Source organism: Lemur catta, chromosome 13, assembly GCF_020740605.2.
Source record: "Lemur catta isolate mLemCat1 chromosome 13, mLemCat1.pri, whole genome shotgun sequence".
Classification (NCBI taxonomy): Eukaryota; Metazoa; Chordata; class Mammalia; order Primates; family Lemuridae; genus Lemur; species Lemur catta.
This window is the reverse complement of record NC_059140.1, coordinates 19,847,399-19,866,099: the sequence shown is the minus strand read 5'-3', so window position 1 is coordinate 19,866,099 and position 18,701 is coordinate 19,847,399. Positions and strand designations below refer to the sequence as shown.

Genomic DNA, 18,701 nt, shown 5'->3' with positions numbered 1-18,701 from the left:
GGACAGCTGTGTATTGCACACTTACTATGTGTGAGGCACCATGCTTTGTGCTGTCACATTGAAGAGAAAAAATCTTGTAATCATGTAATTTATAGAAATTTTACACCTAAATATTTTTACAAAGAAATGAAATAGTTCCTGTATCATTTATAATTTTATGCTGAATGATGAAAATAATTTATGAAGGTTTTTTTCCAGTTAGTCATTCAAGGAATGGCATCCTTTTTTCCTTCAAAGCAAGCAGCAGCCACATCTCATTATAGACTGGATTATTGCAGTGCCATTACTTCGGTCACTTTTTAAATCTCAGAAGAAACTGCTGCTGTAGAGTATAGCATCCTGTTCTTTTGTACATGTTAACTTGGTATGGAGCATAGTAGATTTGTTATTTTTTGATCTCTGTTGACTTCCTGTTTTTCCTGTCTGTGATGGCATTTTGGTTATATTATAAAGATGAGCTGGGCACAGTGACACATACCTGTAGTCCCAGCTTCTCAGGAGGCTGAGGCAAGAGGACAGCCGGAGCCTGGGATTTTGAGACTGTAGTGTGTTATGATTGCACCCGTGAATAGCCACTGCACTTCAACCTGGGCAACATGGAGAGACCCCATCTCAAATAAATTAATTAAATAAATAGATACATACAGACATATATACACAGACATATATACCAAACCAACCAACCATCATATGTATACACATGTGTGTTATAAGCACGCACCACCACACCCAGCAAATTTTTTCTAATTTTTTTTTTTTTAGTTGCCTGGCTAATTTCTTTGTATTTTTAGTAGAGATGGGGTCTCACTCGAACTCCTGGGCTCAAGGGATCCTCCTGCCTCAGCCTCCCAGAGTGCTAGGATTACAGGCGTGACCCACCACAATTTTGTGAACTTTTTGGCATTGTTTCATACACATCTCTGAGGACGCATGAACTAGAAAATCATGGGTCTTATCGGTATTAAGCAGACACTGATTTTTGGTAAAAATACGGGAGTGTTCTGTTGTTGTGGAAGGAATTAAGGGCTTTGGAGTTAGACCCGACTCCAACTCCTTTATACTTTTGTATTGTGTAGGCAACTCACTTGATGTCCCTGAGCCTGTCTGCTCACCAGCACACTAGGGTCTTTGTGTATAGGTAGATGTTTGTATAGTGGCTTGCACTGTACCTCACATACTGAAGCAGTCTGAAAGTGGTAACTGTTTCACTTATCCTCTTAACTGTGATTTCAGTTTACTTGGTTAAACTTAATTTACCCAAATATTGTTTTTTATTTTTAGTATTCTTTGAAACTGGAGAAAGGAGATTATACAATTCGGCTACAGATTCGCCATGAGCAAATCAGTGATTTGGAACGTCTTAAAGATCTTCCATTTATTGTTTCTCATAGATTGTCTAATACCTTGAGCTTAGATATTCATGAAAATCATAGTCTTGCGCTTCTGGGAAAGAAGAAATCAAGCAATTTGACATTACCACCCAAATATAACCAGCCATTCTTTGTTACTTCCTTACCTGATGATAAGTAAGTGATAACATTGCTTATACCTACTGCCCATCTTATACACAATACATTAGGCTAAATTTATAGTATGTTGTCATTTATCATTTTAGGCTGATGTTATTTCTCCTTTTTGATTCTTGAAATCTTAGCTATGGGAATTCACTCAATTGTTTTGATGTTTTTCCCCTTAATTATCTTTGTGAAACTTTCTCTTTTGTTGCTTTATTTCCCCCTCTTTGAATTCTCTTACTAGAATACCTAAAGGGGCAGGACCTGGATGCTACCTTGCAGGATCCTTAACATTGTCAAAGACTGAACTTGGAAAGAAAGCTGTAAGTATTAGTTTATTTACACTGAAATTACCTATTCCAAAATTTCCATTTCTTTGAAGATGGGAATTAATTCCATATTTCAGAATGGATAAAAGAGAAGATATCCCTGGAAAGAAAATTCTAATAGCTTTTTCCCTCAAGTTACTAGTGAAGGTCAATTAATATTTGGTTATCTTTTAAATTGAGTCATATATTCAAATATTTATTGTTGTTTTTCACGAGCCTAAATACTTGAGCCCTGAACCTGTCCTAGCTCATGTGGCTAATACACACAAACTTCCTGTGAAACATGTAGATCCAAATCAAACTTTGCTTAAGTAAATGGGATGTTCAAAATTAAAATGTTATAGAATTTTAACCAACATAATATTATGGATATAGGAATAAATAAAATTCTCTTGGATTGCTTCTAAAAATTAGAATAATTATTACTAAGGAATGGTATTTTTCACACATGTACAGACCTTTTTCTTGTTGGCGTTTTGCATAATAGAAAATATGAGATATTTATTTTGGCATTGCCTTTTAGTTTCAAAATTATGCTTTTTATTAGAAACATGATGCTGATTGTAGTTTGGAGATAAATGTTACAATTTTACAGGTGCCTGTTTTTCTTTTTTTGTCTGTGTTTTCATTACAAATTTATTGTGAGAATGGTGTTTATATAGATGTATCCCCTTTTTTGTAAAATCATTTTAGCTCAGTGCAGTAAAAGTTGTCATTCTTACATGTTTGCATTTCTCTTTAGTATTAGTTCTTACGAAGCTAAGTCAGTCTACCACCTAATGCGGAATCTATAAATGCTATTATCAAAATTAGTAGATCTCTCATACATCTTAAAAATTATATTTATTTCTTACTGCTGTTGAACCCAAGGCTATTAATCTACTGTCATTGAAGCATAAATGGGGAATTTTGTGCTTAGAAAAAGTTGCCTACTCTGACATTTCTTGGTTCTCATTTCAGTTTATACTTTTTATACATGCATACTTCAGTATAATTTAAAGTAAGTCAATTGTTAATGATATTGGAATTCATATATGCACTGATTTAAGAAATCCTGGTAGTCATTTTTGATGGATTTCATATCACCAGAAGCATAGCTGCTTCAGCTATGAATTTTTCATTCACATGACAGATGACTATTACAAAGAGTCCTCTTCCTTGTAAAGAGTATAATAAAAGAGCATTGTTAGTAGAGGTATGCTTTTAGCAATTCAGAAATAGTGACTACTTCCTACCTAAATTGTTTCAGAGACAGTTGTGATATTAAATTATAAACATGTGGTATTAACTATAATTATTATTATCAGGGTAGATTTTCTTGAGAGAGAGCAATAATCTAAAGCTATTGAGTTTGTTATAATTTCTATCACATTGTTTATTTAATCTTTCCTCAGTATTTTTGTGTTTCTTGTTTTTGGTAGTTGGGAAAGTAACTGTTGATTTTTACTTAGCTTTGACTTTCACAGTAACTTTGAATGATGCTTTTTGTAAGAATGCATAGGCTTGTGTGATTGTCATGACATCCTTTAAAATCAGAGTCTGTAGACCATCAGCTAAATTTAATATTTTAAAAAACGTTTTCATCACTAATGGATTTTGATCTAAATTTTTCAAATAAAAAGTTGAAAAAGATTTACTCTTAGGAATAACATGTTCGAGTGCATTTTTATTTAAAAAATTAAAGTGGCAGTGTTGCTTTCCTTAAAAGCATGCCATTTTGATCAGAGACCTGACCCTTCTAAGTGCTGTGACACAGGTGGAACGTAAACTGGAAGAAAATTAGACAGAGGTGGTGTCTCCATCCTGTGTAGATTATGCATGTTTTCTTACAGAATGTCGTTCTAACTCCCAGGGGCAGTCTGCAGCAAAACGACAAGGAAAATTTAAAAAGGTACTGATTGCCAGTTCTTAAAAAAGATGTCTTAAAGCCTTATTTGCATATTAAACCTTTTTTCTGTCACTATTACAAATTTTTTTTTAAATATCTCCCTTAGTTTCCTTTCTTTACATTCTGCAGTATAGTGCTCTTAGCTATCCCTGCAAGCAATGCTGACATACTGCTTTTCTAAAGGTTTTATTTTTCAACCATAAATTCCTGGAAGACCCCTGTTTACTGTGTATAGAAAAATTTTAATGCTATTCATTTCTTGCTTCAAATATGATGCCTAGTAACTATTTGAAATTTTGCATATCTAAAATCCTACAGAGAGATGAGTGTAAATTTTAAATCTAAAAGCATTTTTAAAGTGGATGATATGATTTATAATATATTGCAGCTCTTTAAAGTGAACTTTATTCCTTGCTCTTGCACCTATCCTAGTTCTGGAAGGGCAGAGCAATGGACATAGAAGGAACAGAAGGAAGGACTGCTGACCAAAAATTAAAGCTCACAGTGAGAGTGCAAAGAGATTTTAAGACCATACTTATAAGTGGTCTGATTGACTTTCCTGTAGTTTATTAGGCAATCTTTGATTGACTATGAGAGCCAAATTTAACTCAAAAAAGAAAATTTCTACATTAGACTATTTAGAAAATGTCTACTTTCTAAAGAAAGAGACACACTTGATGAGCTCTCTGGTGAAGACCTGCTGACATCGTATTTTAGTGATTTCTTCAAGCAGAAAGTATTGCAGTGGGAGAATCAGAGTTCTAAGGTGTAAACAAAAAATAACTTTGTTTTTTTAATTTATAATGATGTGGGACTGGGGGGGGGTCACCATTTTATAGTAGCTAAAATTCCTTTATTAAAATGTCTTCTGAAAGTCCATATTATTACATAATGGTAAACATTTTGTTCAAACAAAATGCACCACTAGGAATCATTTTTCAAGATAAATGACTGAAGACCAGTATTTCTCAACTGGGTGTCTTGACCTGTTTGGGGCCATGTAAATTTATTTAATGGAATATTACCAGCATTTTTTTAAAAAGTAGGAAATGTTAGTTCATCAGACTCCTTAAACTGTAATTGCATTTTATGTATTGATGTGTGTATCTTTGGCTCATTGTGAAAATAGTTTGAAAGCCACTGCTTTAGAGAATGAGGAAAAGGTATCCTAGGAACTCATTAAAAATAGAAGATAGGTACACAAGAGCCATGGCCAATTTTTTTTCTTCCTTTTATATGTTATGGTTGACCTTTTGGGAGTTTTCCTGGATTTTTACTTGGATGGAGTTGTATGAGGTAGGAAAGTGTCAATGAGTAGGAAGGTTATTACTTGATGGTTAGTAAAGCTTCATATGAAGAACTGGGCAACTAGAGATACCTCTGCTTATTCCTCCCTATCTCCAGTGCAAGTACACAGTAAAGCTTTATTTTAAAATTAATCAGTATTAAGAGTTTTATAGTCACATTACAAAGGAAATACGTATAATTTTTAGTTGATGAAAATACCAAATAACATTTTGCACATAATCCTTAATGGATTTGTTCTCTGAGTTTGTGACTTGATTTGAAAAAATACCTTGCCCTTTTTTAAGTTTATTGTAATATGAAAAGAGTATAGTTACTTTTAGCAGGTCATAAATAGCATTCAAAGGTGATATAAATCTTTAAAATAGTTTGTGTAAAGCTTTTAAGTTTTTGAATGTGTAGTTATTAATAATGTAGAAACTAAAGAAATTACAATCTTTAAACCAACTTAAATGATGGTCAGTTATGTTGCTTAAAGAGTAGTTACTGGTTTGGTGGATTAATCTGACTCTAGAAAATATTCAGTTTGCACACTATTGAGATGCTTTCAATGGTGAATAGCTGGAATGTGAAATGATTTTTTTTAACTTACTATTAAATATATGTTATAGAGAACTGTTCATATCCTTTCTACTCTGCTCTGCAGATTTCTTTTTTTTTTTTTTGAAAAAGAGTCTTGCTCTGTTGCCCAAGCTAGAGTGCTGTGGCGTCAGCCTAGCTCACAGCAACCTCAAACTCCTGGGCTCAAGCAATCCTCCTGCCTCAGCCTCCCAAGTAGCTGGGACTATAGGTGCATGCCACCATGCCCAGATAATTTTTTCTATTTTTAGTAGAGATGGGGCCTCAACTTCTGCCCTCAAGCAGTCCTCCTGCCTCAGCCTCCCAGAGTGCTAGGATTACTGACATGAGCCACCACAGCCCCCCTGAAGATTTCTTGTTGACTGTCTTTTTAAGCCATAATCAACATTTCTCAAGATTTATGGTACAAATTCATTCATTTCTGTTAAATTGACCCTACGTTAAGCCCTTGAGAAATAAGTTGTAAAAATGCTTATTGGCAAAAAGAACAAATGACCATGATAAAACAAATGAAAAATAGCGCCATTTTTCTTTTGATTAGAAACGAAACCTACTAGGTTCATGGTTTTAAATAATAAAAAGTTCCTGTCCTAAAATATTTTATAGGATTATACTAACATTTATAATTGCTAATTTGATATATTTATATAAAATGCTGATTACAAAACCTTGATTTTTTTCCTGAGATAATTCATCATAAACTTTCCATGTCTCTGTGCTTTTAGTGATAGTTCAAGATTGCCCGCATATATGATTTCTTCCTACTTCTTACAGGTCTTCAGTAGAATTCATTGTTAATCATAAATTAGTTTTAATGGATTGTTCATTTTTAAGTTCAATTCTATTTTCTCTCTTCTGTACTAAAACAAAAATAGCAAATAACTCACCTGAGAATTTCAGAGGAGGAATTGCCTCACATAAGCTTCCTGCCTTGAAGGGTCATACTTCTCTCCCTGATAGGGCAAGGAGGCATGAGAACACATTTATGTTAGAGTGAATGGGGGCTGCCAGGCAAGTGGCATTGACATTCTAGCACACTGGAGAGTAAATAAAGAAGCTTGATTCCAAAAAGAATAGAACTATGTTGACTAAATATTGGAGATCACTTAGACTTTTAATTCTTAGATATGTTGTCTATGCTATACAGATGACACTGAGAAAGTCTGTTTCTATATGAAATTGGTGGTAGGTAATCAATCAGCTTAGAATTTTGCAGACACCTTACTTTGGCTTTGCTCAGGGTAGTGCCCACCCTGGAGAGTGAACCTCAAGATGGAGAGAAGGATGGGTGGCCAGGCCCTGAAAGCTAGCCCGAGCAGTAGACCTCCTCCTTTTTCCCAGTCCCACATTTCACATAAGGCATTTGTTTACAGGCTGTGGCTCCCTGACCTCAGGGGGAGAGTGATACTGAATGGGTACAAATGGATTTATATGGTTATCTCACGTCAGGTGGTTTTCTGTGTTTTAAATGAGTCATGTGGAGATAGTTGTTACTTTGTGTTGGAATACTACAACAGTAGTTCATATTTACCATTATCTCATTTTATACCCCCAAATTGAGTTTAATTGTGAAAATTGTTAAAAATGGGAATATTTACATATACACCTATAAATCCTATTTTGGGGAAGGTGGGGGCTTGCAATACTGTTTTGGACTCAACTTGTGCAATGTTTCTTCTGAAATTACCGTGATTAGGGCAATAAAAGTCTTTTTGGTAACATAATTTATTCTAATTTTAGAAACTTTGTTAATTAAAATGAATATAATATTTTCATTTAGCAGCCTTAATACAAACCTGAAGATAGAGTTTGAGAGATTGATTTAATAAATAATGATTTAATTAAGGGCACCCAGTTATTGTATCAGAAACAAATTTAGCAGGTATAACATGTGATTTCATTTTCCAAATAATTGTTTACTTTTCATAACTAAAGATTTAATGTGCTAATAAAATAGATTTAGTTACATTCCATTTCTCTGCTTCTCAAACTGTAGATATACTTACTTCCCATTCTCTCTTCATGTCTGTCTTCATCGGGCCTTATGCCTCCACTGTCCCGTGATACTGCTCTTGTCACAGTGATGAACAGGCTCTGTGCTGCTGGGTTTTCCAATTATGTCCTTCCCCATCGTACACCACCTCTCAGCTACATGGTCAGTTGACCGCTACCTCTTGGTTCACAGTGGGTTTTCCTAAAGGCTTCCATGACCCCAGATTTTTTTTGCTTCCTACCTTTCTCACTTACAGAGCATCTGGGTAATAGAATGCTTAGCACCAAGTCCTAGACTTACTCGTTTTCTATTCTCTATCCCATATTTGACTGTACTGTCAGCAAACACATTAGTTCTACCTTCAAAGAGTATCTCAAATCTATTCATTTTCTTCCATTTCTACAGCGTGTTCTTTAATCCAAAGCAGTGTAGGGTTTCTTGAGCTTCCTAACTTATTTTCCTGCTTCCATTTTTACGCTCTAGGATCCATTTTCCACATAATATCTAGAATTATTAAAAACAAAATAAGAATTTTAATCCACATAGGATCCAGAGTTAAACAAAAAGCAAAAATCTTTAACCATGTCACTGCCTTGCATAAAACTCTTTCTGGTAGACTTCTTAGTGCACTTTGAGTAAAATGTTTGTTTTTGTTGTTTGTTTGTTTGTTTACCTCTATCAAGCCCTACTTAATTTGGCTGCTGCCTGCTTTCTTAGCACATAGAGCTATACTATATACCATGTTCAGGGTTTTGCAGTTGCTCATCTTCTACTGGTCAGATAGGGTCATTTAGGTCAGATATTTCTTCAGCGTGGTTTTCCATAACCACTTCGTATACACTGCTTCCCTCCCCTTACCTTAACAGTCACTCTAGCCTTTATTCTGTTTTATTTTCTTTATATCACATGTCATATCAGAAATGATTTATTGTTTATTGTCTAATTTCCCCAGTTAGAATGTATGTTCGTAACAGCAAGAAAGGGCTTTGTGTGCTCTGTTCTTCACTTGTTAGAGCATTACCTGGCATATCAGAGGGGTTCAGTAAGTCCTGTTGATGGGACAAAGGAATAAATGTCCCCTTAAATTTAGTTAGAAAAGATAATTTTTTCCCCTTTTAGTTTTAACTTACTTCCTTTGCTTCTCAGATTTAAAATGTGAAAGGTCAGTGTACTTTTGTCATCAGTCTGTGAAGTAATGCTAAGAATACCAAGTACGTTCAAACGGAGAAAAATTTGTTCTTTTTTATTTTAAGGGAGACATTAGAAGTATCAGTACTTTAGAGTTTGTTAGGAAATTACTGAGATTGCAGATTGGAATTTTTGATACATTGTGACCCTTAGAATCTGAAATACAATGTACTACAACTTAGATGCAGCCCTTGTTACATGATATTTAGCTATTGAAGATGGTTTTCAAGTATGTAAAATTAAGCATATTAATCTAAGAAACTCTCTCCACATTCATAGGATGTAATCCCTGTTCATTACTACCTAATACCTCTACCCACAAAGACTAAGAATGGCAGCAAAGATAAGGAAAAAGATGCAGAAAAAGAGAAAGATTTAAAAGAAGAGTTTACTGAAGCATTACGAGATCTTAAAATTCAATGGATGACAAAGTAGGTTTTTCAGTGTATTTTAATTCTTCAAATGTTTAGTTTTATTTTCCCACTTAAAACAGTATTGTGTATATATGCATAGACTGTCTTCAAAAATGTTAACAGTAGATAGTAGGATTACAGGTGCTTTTAAATTTTCTTGTATTTATATTTTTGTAATTACCTTTTGTGATAAGAAATTTTTTAAATTTTTATTTTAATAACTTATTCTAATTTTGTCTTAGAAGAGAATTTTATTGGAAGGTATAAAAAGAGCAAATAAAAATCACCTTGGCCCACACTCCAAAGATTGTCATTGTCCTATTATTATTTTTCTTTGTATTTGTACATGTAGCAGTATAACAAAGTGTATCCTAGTTCTTTAATTACTTTTTTATTATTTAATAGCTCTGTAAAATACCATTTTTAATGACTGGGTCTATGTATGCAGTGTTATTGATTTAAGCATTTTATTTGGTATATGTTCATAGCTTTTCTCTATAATGCTGTGATGAGCATTTTTATACATAAAGATGTTTTTAAAAATTTTGATTGCATCTTAAAAGTATAATTATTGAATCAAGTGGTAATTTTTAAAAGTCATCTTGATGTTTTGTCAAATTGCTTTCTTAGATTGATTATAATAATTTATACTCCATCTAGCAGTGTATATGTATGCCACCACAGGATGCAAAAAAAGCCATTATTGGTTCTCTTAAATTACATTTCTTTAATTATTATCAAAGGTGAGCTCTTTTGATGTTATCCTTCACTGTATAGTTTCTGTCAATTGAACATATTCTTTGCCCATTTTTCTATGGAGACATTGGAGTTTTCTTGTCAATTTAAACTTTTTAATATAAAAGATATTAATGTTTTTCTATACTTGTCACAGATTTTCCCCCAGCTTATTCTTTGACTTTTAGTTTACTTTTTACATAATAGAAATTTTTTCTATGTGGCTGAATCAATTGCTTTTTCCATTTGTTATGCAATATTTCTTTTACCACTAATTTTCTGTGGGAGTCGCCTTTAGCTATGTATTCAAGTTATATGGTCTTAGAAGGAACAAAAATCATCATAATGTGAAAATAATTTTCAAAGATTGAACCATCATAATGTCAGTTCACATTGAAATTACCTTTCCAGGTAAAACTAGGTTGTATCTCTACCAGAAGTAAAAGTCTTTAGGTCTGTCTCTAGCTGATTGTAGGATTTTGTAAACATGAAGAAAGTGAAAAGAACAATCTATAAAATGAGAGAAAATATTTGCAAATCATATACCTCTAAGAAGCTTATATCCAGAATTTATAAAGTCTCTTACAAATCAGTAATACAAAGGCAAATGTCCCAATTTTAAAAATGAGCAAAGAATCTGAATAGTCATTTCTATAAAGAAAATATACAAATGGCCAATAAGCTCATGAAAAGATGCTCAACATCATTAGTCTTCAGGAAAGTGCACATAAAACCCGCAATGAAATACCACTTCACGTTCACTGGGTTAGCTAGAATCAAAGTCAGATAAGTTTTGGCAAGTATAGGGAGAAAGCAGAATCCTCAGACATTACTGGTAGAATTGCAAAATGGTGAAGCCTTTTTGGAAAACAATCTTGTTGTTCTTCAAATGATTAAGCATAGTTTCCATGTGCCCCATCGGTTCCACTCCCCTTTATATACCCAAGAAAAATAAAAACCTATATTCACACAAAAACTTACACATGAAAGTTGATAGCAGCATTATTAAAGGCCAAAAGGTAGAAACAACCCAAATGTCCATTAGCTGATGAATAGATAAACAAATGTGGTATAGCCATACCCTCAAATACTATTCAGCCAAAAAAAAGACTGATGCATGCTACAGCATGAGTAAACCTTGAAAACAGTATGCTAAGTAGAAGTAGCCAGTCACAAAAAAACCACATATTTATATGTTTCCATTCATATTAAATGTCCTGAATAGGGAATTCTTTAGAGACAGGAAGTAGATTAGTGCTTGATGAGGGCTGTGGGGGCTGGGGAGGAGTTGATAGCTAAAGGGTATGGGAGTTTCTTTTTGTGTTAATGAAGATGTTTTAATGTTGACTGTGGTGATGGTTGCATATATCTGTTAATATACTAAAAACCATTGAAATATATACTTTTAAAATGGATGAATTATATGATATGTGAAATATATCTGTTTTTAAAAAACGAAATTGCAAATCTTGTAAAACATGCATGAGTTAGTGAAATTAATGCAAATGATGTTAGAGAGTAAGACTAATTATTCACAAAGGCATAACAAATGTGATTAGACTATTCAGAAATATCAAGGAGAAAAACTGAAAAGGTTCTTGACCCAATAGGTATTTTAGAAGAAAACAGCAAAGAATTTAGAGATCCTTTTTAGAATTTATGAAGCCTTAGAATATTTTTTGGAAAAAAAAACCCTCTCTATAATTAAGCTGTAGTAGTTTTAAGTGTAAAGTGAAAATGTTGGTTTTGCTGTTGTATAATTGTTGGAGGGGGTAGAAAGAAAAAAACAACTTGATTTTGTACTAAGAATTGGTACAGATTTTGTTGTGTAAGTTAAATTTATTTTCATAAAAAGTTCCACTATCAAAATCCCAGTTAACCTGATTTTCATACTATTACTATGCAGTTTTGATAATATTTTAAGTGAATTTAATGTAAGTGACCATCTCTGATGCTAGTTATTTACCATTTGGATATTAATTTGGATTGTTTTAACCCTGTGGAAGAATTGCCATAGTTTGATTCAGGTTCCCCATCTGGGAACATAGAATATCCTTTTTATCCATTCAAGACTTTAGAATTTTCAGAAAAGTTTAAAATTTTCTTCTTGTAGATCTTAGATATTTCCAAATCTTTTAATCTTTCGTGCTATTTGTGAATGTTTTTCCTCCTTTTTAACAAATATAATTACAGCTAGTATGTAAGAAAGCTATTGATGCATGTTTTTATCTGAACATCATATTGAACTCTTGATTTAAATAATTTTCAGTTTGATTTTCTTGGTTTTCTAGGTAAGCATTTATACTACCTGCCAATAATGAAATCCTTGTCAAAATGATAATTCTTATCAACCACTATACTTATATTTCAAATTGATACCATATTTTATTGACTGGAAATTTCCAAACAATGTTAAATAAGACAGAAGACAGAAATTTTCTTTTTAAAGAAAAAAGTGAATGTTTCTCTCTTTCTTACATACATAGGCTGGATTCTAGTGACATTTATAATGAATTGAAAGAAACATACCCTAATTATCTTCCTCTGTACGTTGCACGACTTCATCAGTTGGATGCTGAAAAGGTTGGACATGTTCATTCTTTATATCTTGTTGGAATATTAGATAACGATTGTGTTTTGAATAAAAGTACATCAGTCTTTTATTCTTACTGATTAAAGACGTGTTTTCTCAAACTTAATGTTGTATTAAGCTGTTTTCATTAAGGTAATTACAGAACCTGACCACTACTATGAGTTTAGTTTAGCGTTCTTGTACATGTTTGGTTAGTGAGAGTTATAGAGAGGACACCCTAAGGATTGCTTTTGTGACCTTAACCTACAGGGCAAGGTGCAGAAAGCAGTGGTCCTGGCCAGTTGGAAATCTAAACAATTTCACTGAAAGAATTATTCCTACTTTGCATTAATTTTGTTAGTGATTCTCGTTTGTGAGAATTGGCCATAGTTCCAGACTGTCCTAACATGGACCAGCTTTCATTAGTAGTCAAGGCAGTTAGGAAGGTGCTAGCCATAATCAATTAAAAATCGTTAAGGGTTTAGAGTGAACTAGAAAGTGTTCAAAGGAGACTTCTTAAAAGACTTCAACAAGAGAGAAGCAGATTTCTGAGAACACCCTGATAATCACATGTAGACCCTGTTGGTTATAATTTTGTTTACTCTTATCTTTGTGTTTTTAATGATGGATTAGAAAGGATTTGTTTCATCAGCTAGTCCTTTTTTTTTCTTCTGTTTTTATGTAGTGTGGGACCAGAGTAATAACGTATCCAGTCACATTTCTAGAATCTTAAGATACACAGAAAAAGAGTTGCCTTTGGTAAAAAAAAAAAAAAAAACACTTTACATTTTTATGAGCTTTATATTTTGCTTACTATCACCATTGAGCTCCAGCAGGGAATGTAAATTAGGTATTTTCACATCTGACCTCCAGCTTTCTAGAGATGTTGGCAATTACAAAAACCACATTAGGAGGTGGCACAGAGCCCCTAGGCTGCAAGTGGATGACTTAGTCCTCTCACAATTCAGTTGCAACTCTACAGAAGTGAAAATTCTTTCATGTACTGATTGATATACTGATTTTTTGTTATTTCGTTTTTCCTCCCCAGGAACGAATGAAAAGACTTAATGAAATTGTTGAAGCTGCAAATGCTGTTATTTCTCATATAGATCAGACAGCCCTCGCAGTTTATATTGCAATGAAGACTGATCCCAGGCCTGATGCAGCTACTATAAAAAAGTACCTAACCAGTAAATAATCTTCCTTGCATCTCATTTCTTAGTTACTTGTTTAAAAAGTAGGGACTAATGTTATGGAAGATAATGCTCTTCCAATGTTTGTTGTATCTTTATAATTGGGATTATCAGTATTTGGATAGTCCCTCCCTAGAAATTTTGTAATAATTTTAAGACTAAGCCCAAGAAAAGTAGTTTGCTTTCTCTACCGTTTGCTGTTGAGGTAGAGGGACTTGAATAGCTGTGATCAGACAGTCCAGCCATTGAGGATTTGTGTGAACTGGACCATATAGAGAAGGCAAAAGCATGCCACACAATAAAATTAATTTTTAAACTATTTATTGACCAATAGCATGATAAACCTAAAATTTAGTTTATAATGCTTAGTGAAATAAATGATAAAAAATAAAATCAGGTTAAAATTATTATCTGGCAACTTTAGTGTTATGAATTGACTTTACAGTATGATGTGGGGAGAATTTATAGTTCATAACACCTAATGTTATCTATATGTATGTAGAGAAGCTTACCAGGGTTTGTGCATGATTGGTATGGTTGCTTCCATCTAAGAGTGTCATTTCCATATGTTGGTGTGAACAAACTGCCATTTGAACCAAGCTGCCATTTAAACTGATAAATTAAAACTGTTGCAGTTGCCTGAAAGTACTGTAATTTTCTTTAAAAAATTTTACCAGTTTCAGTATTTCATTCTCCATAAAACATTTGGATTCTACACTGCTAGAACTCTTGCCATTATTTTGTTTATATTGATATTATAGGATCTTACAACTCTTACAAGCAGTAATTTTCAAGTAGAATAAAATTTATTTAAAATTGGTTATTTGGTCATTGTTAGTACTCTTCTATATTTTCCAAAAGAATCTTAAAACATTGCCATTTTGTTTTTGTTAATGGTAATAATAAATAATGGTGTAGCCACCATTTATTAAGTGACAGTTATGTACAAGTGACTATTTGGGGCATTTTAAATACATTGTCTCATTTAAATTTAGTCTTCCAGACAACATGTGAAATAGGGATATTTTTAACCCTCTTTTATAGAAGAGGAAACTGAAGTTCAGAGAGATTAGATGACTTGGCTAAGGTTCCAGTGCTAGGAAGTGGGAAACCCAGTAGTCAAACCAGTGTCTGTCTGTCTCCAAAGCCTGTCCCTTTCATTTCTCCTTAAATTCCTACTCCCTTCTTGAGAAAATGAACATAACCTCAAAAATTCTCATAGGAAAAAAACAGGCATATCACCACCCTGCCTCCCCATCCTTGTTGCTTTCCTTCCCTTTTGGGGTGAGAAGACTCTGTCTGGCAGGGGTGGGAGAACCTGCAGCCTTGGGGCCACATGTGGCCTTCTGGATCCTTGAGTGCAGCCTTTTGTCCAAATCCAAATTTTACAGAACAAATCCTTTTAATAAAGGATGTTATGGCTCATTTTAAAATTTCAGTAAATATTAAGGTCCATGTTTTCTAAATTTTACCATCCACAGAGGAAATTAAATTCCATATTTAAGTGAGGCAGAAATACAATATTAGTTTTGTTTTCTTATTAGTCTTTCTTTCTCACTATTTTTTAAATCTCAATTTTTTATAAAAATTCTACTCTTTGGAGAATGCTGGGCATTGACTCCAATGGCTATCAGAAATAAACTGGCATAAAACTAGAAAGGAGCCATAAAACCTTGTAAAAATGCAAAGAGTGAAGCTACTTTAAGTTTTAGTAGCATTGGATCAGCTTGTCCATCCTTCTAATTAAGGTATTTTTCTCTAGGCCTTTGCTTTGGCCTGACTGAAATGGATTCTGACCAGGTTATTTGTTTTTGAACAGAGTACCACATCCAGACTTGAAATCCATTGCTTTCAAGATAAGATGCTATCAGAAAATATTTAATATTTCATATAAGTGTTATCTTTTGGCAAGTAGCAGCAGACTTAAACATTGATTTCTCATTTCTGTGCAAAATTGCTTTCACTTAAATTACTCATGTCAAAAATTATAGCCATTTTATAGTCTTAAAAATGATAACTTTTGTTGCTCATCTGTTTTAGGTAAATTGAAACCGCACTTTACATACTTAAGCATTAAAGTATCTGATTCAAATTAAGTTGCTTCCCAAAATGTACCTGTTATCACCTTGATGGGTACCTAATTAGATTTAATCCAAAAGATGTTTACTGAGCAAATATTACATGCAAGGCATCACTGAGAGGGACTTAAGAAATGAACAAGGCAGACCCTCTCTAATCTTAGAAAATTTATAATCCAGAAGATGAAATTGCCAAATAGGAAGTGATTAAGAGATACATGAAATATAATAAATATTTTAAAATGTAAAAAGCCTATAGGAAAGAAAGCCAACTTTCTTCTGAGTGGGGAAAGCCTCATACATTAACAAGGCATTCAACCTTAGCCAGTCAGTACTAAGTTACAAGAAGGTAGTAAAGGAATATTCCAGGTTTGGAGAATTTAGATTATTGGACCAGAGGGTGCTAAAATAGAAAGGGATTTCACAGGTAATTTAATCAGGCTTTGATGAGAACAGAACACCTGTGTCATCTCCAGCTTGCCTTCTGAATTCTGCATCCTTCCAGCCCTTCTCTTGGCAGCCAGGACCCATCAGTCAGTGTTATCATGGATCAGGAAATTTGCCCATCAGTCCACTTCTGTTCCAGGGTCCCCTTTCTCTTCACAAAATAGGGATAATAATTGTGCCTGACTCCTGGGGTGGTTGTAAAGCATAAGTGAAGTACTGCTAGGAAGACATGAAGGATGGCACCTGGCATCTGAGGGGTGTGAGGCTCAGTAAATCAGAAGCTCTGTCAATGCCCCACAGCGTTTAAATCCTAAAAAGCTATTCGTAAATCCTTTGATTCTTCAGTCCAGAGTAACCAAGCAGTCTCCAGACACATTTCCACAAAAAGGGAGTGAAAGTTGGTTCTTTAAAGCTTTGAAACTTTGCTGATAAACACTTAGGCATCTTTTAGGCATAGTTTCATCTACATTGCAAATGTATTGAGGTTGGTAACTGCCCTCTTAGATGAACTCTGCAAATGTGAAAGAATTTGGCAGCTCTAGTATCCACACTGCCTCCCCACTCGCTTTCAAGGTACAGGATCAAATGGGCTTTGAACCTCTGAGAATGCCCCAGTCTTGGGAAGCATTTCAGAAGCAGCATTTTCCATGATACTTAGCCTTCATGTTCCCTACCATGTAGCCTCTTCAGTTAACGGGACTCCTAGGCATGCAGGATTAGTGGCTGAGCCCTTCAGCCGTCAAATTGTTGGTTTGATAATTGTCTTTCCTCCTGATTTTGTTGATTGTATAATCCTAGCAGATTTCACGGGTTGCACATTTCACTCTGGTTCCTTCAGAACCACTCTTACTATTAGACAACTCATCCCACATCTAAGTGCCTCATTGTCATTTCCTCAGCACTTTTAGTCCTCATTGTCTTCACATGTGTTGAGTTGAACAGAATGTTTCAAATAAACATTCCAGAGACTGAGGCTTTTTCCTGGGGTATACGTTGTTACTTTGTTTCATTCAGCAGTGAAATGATTTGTTGAGTGTCTGTTCTGTGCTGGGCATTTTCCTAGGCACTTGGAATGCACTGGGGGAAAACAAAGATGGATGCCCCAAAGCAAGGCAGTTTACGGTTAAGATTAAGAGCACAGATTCCAGAACCAGACTGCTGAGCTTAGAAGCCTAGATCTGCCACTTCCTAACTGGAGGACTTTGAACAAATTTCCTCTCATCTCTTTGGAAGTCAATTTACTCCTTTGTAAAATGGCAGTAATTAACAGTATCTTAATAGAATTGTTTTGAGTGTGAGTGAATTAATAAGTTAAAATGCTAAGACAGTTGCTGACTCATTCAAAGTAAGCATTATATTTGTTTGCTCTAGTCATGAAAGTTCTTGGCTAGAATAACCTCTGTGCCTACACATGGGCTAATATGTAATACAGTAATTGCATTTATAAGAAATCTAAGGACTTAAAAGATATTGGCTTGATTAAGAGATATGTAGCTAACAGAATTTAGAATAACGATTAATCTTTCAACTCTGTTGCTTATGACATTCTGTTTCAAGCAGGTACAGCTATGGTAACTCACTTAATCATGTGTGTATTATAGTGGCTCATTTGATGTTTATTAATAATAAGGCATTTTATTTGATGAACAGTGCAAATATATTCACATGAATATATAATATTTCTGCATTGTAAATCTTCGGCAAAAGAATGCATGAATTTAATTTCAGATAAGACTCTTTTAAAGACATTTTACTGATATGTGACATATTTTTTGATTTGCTATACAGCGATATGGACAAACAAAAATCTACCCTGGTAGATGCCCTTTGTAGGAAAGGATGTGCACTGGCAGACCATCTGCTTCACACACAGGCTCCCGATGGGGCTGTTTCAAGTGATATAGAAGGAAAAGAAGAGGAGGGGGAAAGTACTTTGGATTCTCTGGCAGAAACATTTTGGGAAACTACAAAATGGACTGATCTTTTTGACAATAAGGTAATCTTTCTGCTTCTTGTTTTACAACGGTTCTTGGAGTTACCTGACAAACTTCTCTTGTGCTTCATTGCTTGCCAGAAGAGGAGGCGGCTCATCTCTGAAGAAGCTGAAGAAGACTTTCTGTTTAGCCTGATACCACATGTGTCTTACCTGTTTTAAAAACATTTAACCATTATTTTATCTGAGTGCAAAGTGGCTGTTTAACGACGATAATTTTGAAAACACTTTGAGAATATATGTAGTAGTCTTTTAGTTAAACCAGTTATGTGTAAAGCTAAAATAAAGTCTTATAGAAATTGTCTTCAGGCCTCCCCACATCTATTCATGTGCTAATTTGTTGGTGGTAGAAGATTAGGAGGGGGAGGGGGAAGTATACTTGTTTGTTTAGGTATTCTTTATTTTCCTCAAAACTCGTTAACTTCCAAATAACTGTTCATCTTGATTTGTAGCTAATCAGTTTTAAAACCCAGT

At 34.1% G+C, this 18,701-nt stretch overlaps 1 protein-coding gene across 4 annotated transcripts in view; it reads left to right on the top strand.

Moving 5' to 3' along the window:
- Positions 1 to 18,701, top strand: part of TPP2 (tripeptidyl peptidase 2) — a 72,809-nt gene that overhangs the window by 48,777 nt on the left and 5,331 nt on the right. For 2 of the 4 annotated variants that reach the window (XM_045567543.1, XM_045567545.1), the window contains 7 exons: positions 1,282 to 1,526; positions 1,759 to 1,837; positions 3,696 to 3,734; positions 9,076 to 9,227; positions 12,431 to 12,527; positions 13,565 to 13,695; positions 18,023 to 18,230. In XM_045567543.1, the coding sequence (XP_045423499.1) occupies positions 1,282 to 1,526; positions 1,759 to 1,837; positions 3,696 to 3,734; positions 9,076 to 9,227; positions 12,431 to 12,527; positions 13,565 to 13,695; positions 18,023 to 18,230 (951 nt within the window). Of the gene's footprint in view, positions 1 to 1,281; positions 1,527 to 1,758; positions 1,838 to 3,695; positions 3,735 to 9,075; positions 9,228 to 12,430; positions 12,528 to 13,564; positions 13,707 to 18,022; positions 18,231 to 18,701 lie in introns of those variants that run through there. The other 2 variants (XM_045567546.1, XM_045567544.1) reach the window with 2 other exon arrangements.